At 47.8% G+C, this 12,906-nt stretch overlaps 1 protein-coding gene across 1 annotated transcript in view; it reads left to right on the forward strand.

Moving 5' to 3' along the window:
- mfsd2b (MFSD2 lysolipid transporter B, sphingolipid) overlaps positions 1–12,906 on the forward strand; it is a 25,497-nt gene continuing 12,591 nt past the window's right edge. Inside the window, 4 exon segments of the mRNA XM_030345697.1 lie at positions 1–530; positions 6,364–6,489; positions 7,506–7,554; positions 7,557–7,629. Of these exon segments, the coding sequence (XP_030201557.1) occupies positions 27–530; positions 6,364–6,489; positions 7,506–7,554; positions 7,557–7,629 (752 nt within the window). The 5' untranslated portion in view covers positions 1–26.

Genomic DNA, 12,906 nt, shown 5'->3' on the forward strand with positions numbered 1-12,906 from the left:
GTGTGTGTGTGTGTGTGTGTGCCCATATGTGTCTCTATCTGTGTGTCTGTGTGTGCTTCCTTGCCTGTCTCACGGCTCCACCGCTCTGCTCCCAGGGCCTCCCGGCGGCTGAATGGCAGCAGAGAGCGTCCGCGGCGCTGTCCCAGTGGAGGGAGCGGAGCCTCCACAACACCCCCCCCCACCCCCACGACACCGCCGCCGCCACCACCCCCACCACCGCCACTGTCACATACACACACCCCCACGCGCACACGCACAGCCTCCAGCACGCACACACCCGCAGCCAGAGCCACGTCCAGTTCCCGCCCCACACACACGCCCAGCGACAGCAGGCTCCCCGTACACTGGCGCACACACGCAGCCACAGTCACACGTGCTTCAACAGCCAGGCGCACATACCGTCGCACAAGTTCAGCCGCCGACTCACACACAGCCTCTCCGCCATGACCAAGGGGGACAAGTCCATCCGCAGCTCCCTGGTGAAGCTCACCAGACCCTCCGACCCCCTGCTCAGCCAGAAGCCTCCCCAGGTAAGCAGCGCCGCCTCCACCTCCACCTCCACCTCCACCTCCACCTCCACCTACTCCTCCACCTCCTCCAGCTTAACCTGGAGTGCAGTTCTGCTCTGTTTAAGTAGTGTGATTTTATTGAATGATTTGATCATTTGAACAGGTTAATGTTGTGTTGATGTCGGTTGAGGCGCTCTATTGAGACTTTTTGTGCGATTTGTTCACGGAATCATCGGTTGATGGGTTAGGGTCAGGGTTAGGTTCATTCCGTCACCTGTAGAGGCTGTGAGTTGAGTGAGATGTGAGGCAGGGTTTTTGCATGGGGTTGATGTGTGGAGTGGCGTGGTGACAGGCTGTGATGTGGAGTGTGTCGGGGCTGTGATATCGGCTGTTGTGTTCCAAAGCGGACGGGATGGTATAGGACAGGTTGAGCGGTGCGAGCTGATGTGTATCGGTGCGTGACTCATTCAGGCCTCGGTGGTTTCTCACTGAGGCGCGACAGCCGGTGGAAGTTTCGTCGAGGCGGTTTCGGAGGAACGGGGGTCTGTCTGACACCGAATGGAGGCGGTTGTCATCGAGCAAGTTTATCTTTTTCCCTCTCGCTGTTTCTCTTTCTCTTGCTCGCTCTCTCGATGACGGGATAACAGCTGTGATCATGTGATGCTGTGATATGGGCTATTGCTGTTCCTTATCTGCTATTCCTTTTCCTTATCCGTCCTATCAGTTGACTTTGAGCAGCATCTATGATCATATTTTAATAAAAAAAATAAAAATAACAATACTTTTTATTTGTAAAGCATAAAATAATCTCAAAGTGCTACAGAAAACGAAAAACAAAATGACAAAACACTGCAATTATTGTGTTGATTAGCCGGACGTAGATAAAGTAAAGGATGATGAAGAACATGATGATGACAACGAGGATGACAATGATGATGAGGAACATGATGATGATGCTGATGATGAGGATGTTGAGGCTGAGGGTGATGATGATGATGATGTCGACGGGGAGGATGAAGGAGATGAGGGAATTATGATAATGATAACAATAAGTTGAGATAAGTCTCGCCGTCTGTTGTTTTACATGAAAGGGTTTGGTGCTTGGCGGAAGGGTTTCGATGATTGCTTTCCGATGATTTGCCACCTGATGCTTCCCCTCTGAATAGTTGGCCTGTGTGTGTTTGTTTGGTTTTGTCCCTGCGCCTTTGGGCCCGGCCTGTAGAGGTATGTGAGGCAGGTAGCTCAGGTGAATAGCTTAAATGGTTAATGGTGGCGTCACAGAATCTGCCTGAGGGAAGCTCAGGTGAGGCAAGTCATAGATGAGAACATATCTGAAAGTATTTAACCATTTGAAAAGATGATGTGTGTGTGTGTGTGTGTGTGTGTGTGTGTGTGTGTGTGTGTGTGTGTGTGTGTGTGTGTGTGTGTGTGTGTGTGTGTGTGTGTGTGTGTGTGTGTGTGTGTGTGTGTGTGTGTGTGTGTGTATAGGTGTATGTGTTTGTTTTATAGGTGTCTGTGTGTGTGATACATTGTTGTGTGGTCTGATCTGACGTTTGACTACATCAAGCCCTACATACTACTGCCATAAAATCCTACAATTGGTACCAAGAATTCACGAAAAAAATCCATAATTTATTTTCTCCATTATGTGTAAGCTGCTGAATTAGAGATGTGTGTAAAATGGAAAGCTGGGACAGGGTGTCCTCCATCTTTTTAAATTATCCATACATACAAGGATAGACTAGGCTAACAGACAGAAAGTGTGTCACCTGCCACATACACACACACACACACAGGAAAAAACACAACTTGTTACATAGCGAAATGCTACCATTGTTCTCTGACCTTAGCCTACATGCATTCATAGTCATCACGGTTAACCTTAACAGGGAAACGACACAGTCGATTGCAGGGAATTTCTATCTCAGGGAACAAACGATTATTTATGACATTGCTCCTTTGGATTGTGTGGAATGTGGAACGGCAGCCGGAACGTGTACCACGCGTTTCTGCGTCCTTTTCATCCTCCATAGATTATTTTTTTCCAGGCAGACCTGCCAATTACGACCCCAGTCATTTCAGCAATTTATCCAGAACATTAAACAGAAAGTTAATTACACACGTCCAATTCCTCAAGTTCCACGTGAAATTTAGTTACATTTTCTGACATACTTTGAAGGTATGTTTTTTCTACTTTTTAAAGAGATGAACGTTTTGAGAGAGTACTAATATGGGTATCAAAATGAAGAGCCTACATGAAAAAAGATAAGGTTCATTAACGTCTCAGTTACCAACTTTCCTTTTATTGGCTTACACCGGATGGAGAAGCCAATAAAAGGACACAAGCTTGCATTAAGGTGCAGGTATGTGTTGGTATTTGTCAGATGTGTGAACTCTATCAACAACTAGTTATGTTTGTTTGTTTGTGTGTGTGTGTGCAAGCATATATAGTACATACATGCACATATACGTGCATATATAGCACTAGCGTAAACAATAATTTCCCACAGTTTTTGTGTCGAGTTGGCTAGCAGATCACACAGTAAAGGGATATCCTGTTTACACTTTCAGTGATAACTATTCCGTGATGAAAGATTGTGCATCAGAGTTCAGAGAGCGAGAGAGATAGACAGATAGACCTGGCGAGAGATAAGGAGAGGGAGAGAGAAAGACAGACAGACCTAGAGAGAGAGAGAGAGAGAGAGAGAGAGAGAGAGAGAGAGAGAGAGAGAGAGAGAGAGAGAGAGAGAGAGAGAGAGAGAGAGAGAGAGAGAGAGAGAGAGAGACAGATAGAGGGTATGAGAGAACCAGAGAGAGAGAAAGAAAGCAAAACAGAGAGTGAGAGGAAACAAGAGAGAGAGGCAGAGTGAGAGAGAGAGATTCAAGGGACAATAGAAACAGAGAGAGAGAAAGAGAGAGATAGAGAGGTAGAGAGAGAGTGGTAGAGTGAGAGAGAGAGAGGAGAGAGAGAGAGAAGAGAGAGAGAGAGAGAGAGAGAGAGAGAGAGAGAGAGAGAGAGAGAGAGAGAGAGAGAGAGAGAGAGAGAGAGAGAAGAGGAGAGAGAGAGAGAGAGAGAGAGAGAGAGAGAGACAGAAAGAAACAGAATGAATGAGAGAGGGAATGAGGGAAACAGGGAGAGAGAGAGAACGAGAGAAAGAAAACTCTGCTGGGGACACAGTGTGTATTTTTTGCCCATCATCAGTTAAGAGGCCTTCTCCAGACACACCAAAAGATCTTTGATTTCCTCTCCAATTAGAGATAATTGCAGTGAGCGCGGGGAGAGGAGAGAGGAGAGAGTTCTGATGTCGCCAAAAACCACCACATCAGTCCTTCCCTGACTCCTGACTCCCCCCTTGTCTCACGTTTGAATAATTACACACCAAACATCCTGGTAATTGTCATCCTGGAAGCCGTCGCTGTTTTGATGGGCTGGGGGGGGGGAGGGGGGGGGGGAGGAAAAGAGGAGAGAGAGAAAGAGAGAGAGGGAGAGAGAAGTAAGATGGATAATAACAGTGTGCGGGACTGAGGTTGCGGTACCTTTCTTGGTGGTTTCCTTTCCTTCGCGAAACAACCTCTGTGAGACGTCTTGGCCCGGCAAAGCCTTCAGATACTGGCTTTAGACCCGGGTTCATGTGTGTGGGTGTGTGGGTGTTTATACGTGCGTGTGTATGTGTGTGTGTGTGTGTGTATTTCTGCGTGTGTTTGCCCATGTGTTGATTTGTTCTGCATTCATTGTTGTGTCTGAGTGAGGGTTTGCAGTATCTGTTACGCCAGGTGTGTCCTTCTCTATGTCCACATGCGTGGTGGTGTGTGTGTGTGTGTGTGTGTGTGTGCGTGCGTGTGTGTGTGTATGTGTGCGTGTGTGTGTGTGTGCGTGTCTTGTTTGTCAGCGTCTACTTCTCCAACAGAGGTCACAGTGTCTGCACAAGCAGCAGTCATAGGGCAGCGGGCGACAGCATTTTGATTTATCGTCCTTAACTCAACTCGTACCATGCTCCACAGTGTGTACGGTGAGAGTGTCTGTGGAGACAGACAGTAGTAAATATTGGGCTTCCTTGGGCTGCGGCTTCTTTCGGGCAAGTCATGTGTGGGGATGAAAGCATCTTCCCCCCCCCCCAGGCAGTAGCAGGATAAACACACACAGTCAGATGGTTCCCCCATGTGTATAGGGTATACAGTATACGCACAGTATTAACCCAGAACGGTTGCGGCGTGTGTGTGTGTATGTGTGTGACTGTGGTGTGTGTTTGTGTGTTGTGTGTGTGTGTGTGGTGTGTGTGTGTGTGTGTGTGTGTGTGTGTGTGTGTGTGTGTGTGTGTGTGTGTGTGTGTGTGTGTGTGTGTGTGTGTGTGGGGAAGGTGTGGGGGATGAAGATGTCTCCTTATAATCCCTTCATCTCACACACTCACACCCCCCCCAGCAGAAGCCCCCAGGTTGCTATTATATAAGTTGTTGATTCGCCCCACACTGCAACATAATGCTCCGTTAATCCCCTTGATATAGATTGGTGGGTTGGGGAAGAGAGCATACACAAACTACATGTGCAGTGTGAAGTGTGTGTGTGGTGTGGTGTGTGTGTGTGTGTGTGTTGTGTGTGTGTGGGTGTTGTGTGTGGTGTGTGTGTGGTGTGTTGTGTGTGTGTGTGTGTGTGTGTGTGCGTGTGTGTGTGTTTGTGTGTGTTTTTGCATTTGTTTGTGTGTGTGTGTGTTGTGGTGTTGTGTGTGTGTGTGTGCGTGTGTGTGTTTGTGTGAGTGCATGATGTTTGCGTGTGTGTGTGTGTGCATGTGTTTGTCTTTGTGTCTGTGTGTGTGTGTGTGTGTGTGTGTGTGTGTGGTGTGTGTGTGTGGTGTGGGTGTGTGTGTTGTGGTGTGAATGCATGGTTTGCGTTTGTGCAAATTTGTTGTGTGTGAGTGTGTGTGTTGATGGTAGTGCATCATGCGTACGAGTGTGTGTGTGTGTCTGTGTTTTCTTTTGGGAGGGAAATTTATTGGAATTTAGTGTTCTGCTTCACGCACAGGTAATACATCTTGGGAGCAGGTAGTCTAAATTTAACTTTTCTCCGGTTTACACTGCCCACTCCCCACCAGCTGTGACATCGATATGAGCAAATAATGTTGTTTGTGGAACTTCCGGAATTTTATTTAAGTGACTGGATTGTGAGTGCTTAGCAAGGTCACTAAGTGAGTCATAATTGCGGTTAATCATGGTTCTCCAGAGAGAGAGAGAGGAGAGAGGAGAGGAGAGAGAGAGAGAGAGAGAGAGAGAGAGAGCAGAGAGAGAGAGAGAGAGAGAGAGAGAGAGGAGAGAGAGAGAGAGAGAGAGAGAGGAGGGAGAGAGAGAAGAGAGAGAGAGAGACAGATGAGAGAGGAGAGAGAGAGAGAGAGAGAGACATGCCTAGGCCTATATCTTCAATTTTGACAGTTTTCCTGGGTCTTCATATTACAAAAGGAATTCATGTTGTCATGGTGAGATGGAAGCACCCTTTCATAAAATGCTATTGTTTCATTGTGACCAATTTCCTTGAATTATTTAGACCTGTACGACATATTTAAAACAGTATTTAGCCAGATTGATTTGTTCACACAGAGCCTGCACAACAAAATAGCAACATCGGCTGACGCACCATTTCTGAGCGAGTATAGATTTTATCGTTGTTGTTCAGCTGTATGATATAATTGAAGACGGTACTTCAGAAGGACTTTCTTCACACTATACCTGTCAAGTAAACCGTCCTAACTAGCAACTTTTTTGAATTTCATAAAGCAAAAATGATCAGTCTTCCTTTACCACTTCTCTCTGGGCCTCCTTATCCTAACGTAACGCTTCGGGTTTCCTGTCTCCGTTCTCCCCACAGGAAGACATGAGCCAGCGGTTGTCTTTCTGCAGTAAGCTATGCTTCGCCATAGGAGGAGCGCCTAAGGAGGTGGCTGCCAGTGCCACAGCCTTCTTCTTACAAATCTACCTGCTGGACGTCGCCCAGGTACTGTCAAAACATGAAGAACGACATGACGAGACATGACCAGACATGACTCGACACGACACAGGCTTGACGACTAGATGAGGCTGGACAAAAAAAAATCAGACGAAACTAACAACCTCACTCTATATATACAGTACAAGACTATACTACTAGGCTACACTGCACTTTGATCAAATACATTACACTACGGCACCGCACTTCACCACACAAAGCAACACAGCACTACTTTACACTTTTAAAACAATGTCAACTTTACAAAACAATATATTAAAACACACTGAGTACCACACCTCAGGACAAGACAACATGCTACATGACACACTACCTACAATGTGATTCAACAATAGGCTGCAATTCGCTGTGACACTGCAAAATACAATGCATAACACACCCCAAAATTAAACCGTGCACGCCCACGCGCACCCAAAGCCACACACACACACCACACACACCACACACACACCACACACACACACACACACACACACACCACACACACACACACACACACACAGACATCAACACACACACACACACACACACACACACACACACACACACACATACACACACAAACACACACACACACACACACACACACACACACACACACACACACACACACACACACACACACCAACACAGATACACAAACCGACACGCACACACACACACACACACCACACACACACACACACACACACATCAACACAGACACACACTGAGACAACACACACACACACACACACACACAACATACACACACAAACACACACACACACACACACACACACACACACACACACACACACACACACACACACACACACACCAACACAGATACACAAACCGACACGCACACACACACACACACACACACACACACACACACACACACATCAACACAGACACACACACACACACACACACACACATCAACACACCCACACACACACCCACACATACTAGTATGTCCGTTGACCCGTTGACCCCCACCCCCTCTCCTCCCCGACCAGATCACCCCAATGCAGGCCTCCATGGTGCTGTTCATCGGGAAGGTCTGGGGGCTATCACGGACCCCCTGGTGGGCTTCTTCATCACCAAGAGCAAGTGGACCAAGATTGGCCGACTAATGCCCTGGTGAGCCCCTCCTTCCTCCACTTCAAAGGGGAAAAGACCCTGGTCATTTTCCCTCCTTTGTTATTGAATGCCTGCGATTTCCTGTGTGTGTTTTTTGTCTTTGAGTGTGTGTGTATCTGTTTGCCTTGTGCCCGTGCGTGAGTGATTGTGTGTGTGTGTGTGTGTGTGTGTGTGTGTGTGTGTGTGTGTGTGTGTGTGTGTGTGTGTATGTGTGTGTGTGTGTGTGTGTGTGTATGTGTGTGTGATTGTGTGTGTGTGTCTGTTTGTGTTTGTGTGTGTGTGTGTGTGTGTGTGTGTGTTGTGTGTGTGTGTGTGTGTGTGTGTTGTGTGTGTGTGTGTGTGTGTGTGTGTGTGTGTGTGTGTGTTGTGTTCAGGGGATTCCTGTTTATCTGCGCTGCTTATTACAGAGCTGAGAGTTATATTGAAAAGCCTGCAGGAATGGAATGCCCTGCTAGGGTGCTAGACTTAAAGGAGGAAATACCATTCCTTTGACCCGGTTTCATCCTAGGATGGGCTCTTGAGTGAATACGTCTGATATGCTCACCTTATTCTCTGAGAATAAACTCACTAAAAGGTATTTTTGATATTGAGTCACACTTTAGAACTCTCCCTAGCAACACAGGAAACCATGCCATTGTTTGTAAGCATTCTTAGTTAATCATACAGTACTAGACGTTCCCTTTACAGTCATTTGCGATGGGTATGCATTCCATTGTCACTGGACTAACGAACACAAGGAACTGCATTACATCACACTTTGTGCAACCAGGTGTATCACGTCCGTTTCCGCTGTCAACGTCGATAAATAGTTTGTGACAATATAGCACTCAGTTTCCTCATAGTTCAGTATTGATGACAGGTACCCAACGGTCATATTTGGGTAGCGAAAGAGAATGAAACTGTTTGTTTTTCACATTGCTGAGGCAGTTCGTGTGGTGTGTAATGGCACCCAGTAGCGAGTTCTCATAATGGGTTTGGTTGGTTGTCGTTGTTCACGGTCTATTCATGAACAGGTCAAAAATGTTGTGATTAAACACTCAAGTATCACCTTGGATCACACAAATAGCCACATAACCTGCATCACACCCTGTCCAGATTACAGTAATCCATTATTGTTTCTGGTATCAGCGGGTGTGTGTGTGTGTGTGTATGATTTAGATATGTCTTTGTCTCTGCGTGAGTGTACCGCACTTTCATCCCTTGTCCATCCTAACGATTGAGACGATTTCAGTCACATAGAGACCCTGTCCCACATTTTGATTGGCTGTCGCTCTCAAAAGTAGAAACAGGGCAGGAAGGGCTGTTTTCTCAAATCAGGCTTTCATCCGATGGCTGTGAAGGAAGCAGGTAAGGCTGTGATCCTGGTGCTGTGATTGACGACAATCCAACTGCACAAGCGTGGGTCAAGTACATGTTCACCTGCCACTGACTACTGCGCTATGCCCAACAGGTACAATTGCGAGTCAACAGGCTAAAACCATGCAGATCTAAGCGGTTCGGTTCGGTTGATTTTGGCGTAATATGTTGGAAAGTACTACAAAGGAAAGGATTTGTAGGGTTTGTGTGTGTGTGTTTGTGTGTGAGTGAGATTATCTAGGGGATGTGGATGTGTGTGTTTCCATACTCTATGCATATTGCATGACCTAAGATACAAGAACATATCCTTCCTACTTTCAATGTATTTTTCATTCTGCTCGTTTCGAGGCCACTGGGGATAGCAAAAGTACACTCTGTGTGACGCTCCCTTACGGAGACGCTGTGATTGGCTGATCAGCCACAACCCCCCGGGCTATGACCCGCTCTGATTTGCTGATCAATCCCACACGGGGCTATGACCCGCTGTGATTGGCTGATCAGCCCCGCATGGGGCTGTGATCTGCTGTGATGTAACTCACTTTGGGAACCTGTCGGGAGGTTCAAAAACAAAGACCGTATTGACACAGAGAGAAGCGGAGTAGGAGTCTGTTGAAGCGATTTGGTTATCAAGTTGTATTTCTTAGGGTTTAAACGTAACACGTGGATGTAGAGGATCGCTGCTATTTTGTACAGCATCGATGTATCAATCACACGTAACAAGACAGGACTCGGGATGTCGTTTCACACGTCTATATTGACTTCTCCGGGGGGTCGGGCACTGTACATGTTTGTATTGTAACGTAATGGGGTGATTATCACAACATATCAATGAACAATCACTGAATGAATGCAGGGGAAGATAGCATACCGCCGCGGACTCTTACCCTTTGGTTAGTGTGTAACACTGTGAGTGTGTGTGATTACTCCACAGCATGTGGATGGGCGTGAGTGTTTATGAACCCTAAATGTGTGTACGTGTGTTTAATGAGCGTTGGGGTACATTTGTCTGCATGATGATGATGATGATGATGATAGTGGTGGTGGAACCTCCCTTAATGGACTTCCAGCTATTTTTGGAAAGTCCCGAAAGCGCTTCCTGTATGGCAGGAAGTGCATTTTCTAGGGTGGCTCATCATGACATCAGCTTGCCACACTGACAGAGATTGATGGCTATCTCTCCGCAGGACCCCCCCGGCGCCCACACACACACACACACACACACACACACACACACACACACACACACACACACACACACACACACACACACACACACACACACACACACACACACACATGCAGACCCCCTTGCCTCGACAATTTGATTGTTGGTTTCTTAAACACCTTGCAGAGCTCGATCCGTGATGACATGTTGAGAGCGATTCTGAGTCTGGATCTACCAAATCCACCGACCACCGACCCAGATATGCATGTAGTAGCCCACCACCCACTGTGCACCATAGGCCATCCACTCCCAGCTCATCTGTGTGTGATGACCACACTGTGAAGGGCACCCCGAAGCAAGCAGGGTAAAACCATCGGGTCTCTCGTGCACAGGTCCCAGTCCCACCAGTGTACGTAAACAAGCGTCTGTGTATGTGTATGCCGTGTCCCTATGTTTGTGTAGGTAAATGCCCATCCCTGTGTGTTTGTAGTATACTGTATGTGTGTGTGTGTGTGTGTGTGTGTGTGTGTGTGTGTGTGTGTGTGTGTGTGTGTGTGTGTGTGTGTGTGTGTGTGTGTGTGTTGTGTCAGGGCATGGGGCGGGGGGGTTGTACATCCATACAGAAAGCTTCCCTACCTGTGCATTTGTCAGCAGGCAGGTCTCTCTCTCTCTCTCTCTCTCTCTCTCTCTTGCTCTCTCTCGCTCTCTTCCTCTCTCTCTCTCTCTCCCTCTCTCTCTCTCTCTCTCTCTCTCTCTCTCTCTCTCTCCTCTCTCTCTCTCTCTCTTCTCTCTCTCTCTCGCTCTCTCTCTCTCTGTGAACACACAAAAAGCATCTTGCAGAACATTCTCCACATTGTCCCATTCAGCGCACAGCAAACCATTCAGCCCCCACTCAATACTGCCCCACCGTCACCTCCCTTTGTAGCTTCGGACAATCGGGAGGAGAGGTTGGGGGCTGGGGGGGGGGGGGGGGGGGGGGGGGGACCCTACTAGAAGCGGCCCTGACATCACTCTTTTCCCTCTTCCCCCCCCCCCCCCCTGCCTTTGTTGTCCATCCATCTTTCATGGGGCTGTTATGGTGGCGCTGGTATCTCTTTCTCTTGCACACGGACGGTCGACACAGAGCCAGGGGTCAGAGATCAGTGTCCGTTGTTGTTGACGTGCGTGATGGTCAAAAAATGCTTTGCCGCTTTGAGGCTAGAATACAGTGGGGAGAACTGGAAGAGGGGAATTCTGGGAATGTTGTCAAGGTCACCAACATTCGAGCAGGGGTGCTGAGTGATGTCAATGATGATGATGATGACGATGCAGTTCTCGGAGATCACCTGACCGATCGACCGAGCGACCGTGTTGATTGGTTTTATCCCTAGCTTGCCCGTCCGATTTAACGGCATGATTGAAAACGGGAGGATAGTAGTGGTCTCTGCGGTGTCGAGGGAGGTCAAACCACGGGAGGAAATGTCGTGGCGGCTGACAATGTTTTAGCTCATCTCATGGTTCTCAGAACACACAGCTGTTTTCCTTAACCATAATGATGTGTAGGAGTTGTTCTCCTATGAATTATACATGACCAATACCATCCCTCCCCCAGACCGGTAAACAGCGCGGCACAGCAGAATGCCTCAGCCGCCTTCTTCCTGTGTGTGTGTGTGTGTGTGTGTGTGTGTGTGTGTGTGTGTGTGTGTGTGTGTGTGTGTGTGTGTGTGTGTGTGTGTGTGTGTGTGTGTGTGTGTACGTGTGAGGAGTTATTGTGCGTGTATTCATGCATGTGTGTGCTCATGGGTCCGTTTTATGTGTGTTATGTGTGTGTGTGTGTGTGTGTGTGTGTTTGTATTGGGGGTGATTGTGTGTTTATTCATGCATGTTTGCTTGTGAATCTGTGTTATGTCTGTACGTGTGTGTGTGTGTGTGTGTGTGTGTGTGTGTGTGTGTGTGTGTGTGTGTGTGAGTGTGTGTGTGTGTGTGTGTGTGTGTGTGTGTGTGTGTGGTGTGTGTGTTTGAGTGAGTGTATGCATTGGGAGTGATTGTGTGTATTCAAGCATGTGTGTGTGCATACGTCTGTGTTATGTGTGTCACATGTGTGTATGTATTAGGAGCGATTGCGTGCGGATGAATCTTTCTTATACGTGTTATGTTCATGTGTGTGCGTTTGTGTGTACGTATTAGGAACGATAGTGTGTGTATTCATGCGTGTGCATGATTCCGTCATGCGTGTTAGGTGTGTGTGTGTGTGTCCACACGCACGGCGCTCCCTCTAAAGTGCTGTGCTGAGAGGGTCTAAACCCCCCCTTGGTAGATCTCCCACCGGTGGCCGGCCCGGGCTGCTGAACCTGCTCGGGATTCACCTCACGGCTCAGGGCCATGCAGCCCTGCCTCCCGCCGTCTGCCAGAGCCCCCTCCGACAGCCTGCCAGAAATATGACCTGCGTTGTAACTCTGTTAGGGACTTATATAACCCCACCGCTCTGCCCGTCGACCGAGGAGGCTAGGAGGATTGCGTTGCGTCTTTAGGATAGCAACAGTGCGAAAGCGCATTAATGAGCGGTGTTTTCTTGCTTTTTAATGGCGGTTCAGAATCGACCCTGTTGTTTTTCCTTCTCCTGGTTTTAATCTTCACGCGTCATTGTTATCGAGCGACGTTGATGGATGTTTACAAAAGTACCGGAACACTGTAGCTCTTTCTCAATCGCCGTTCTTGTGTGTACCTGCGTCCCAAATCCTGTTCCTTTCAGAAGTCTGCGTCTAGTGGAGCGCAAC

This window comes from Gadus morhua, chromosome 21, assembly GCF_902167405.1.
Source record: "Gadus morhua chromosome 21, gadMor3.0, whole genome shotgun sequence".
Taxonomy (NCBI): Eukaryota; Metazoa; Chordata; class Actinopteri; order Gadiformes; family Gadidae; genus Gadus; species Gadus morhua.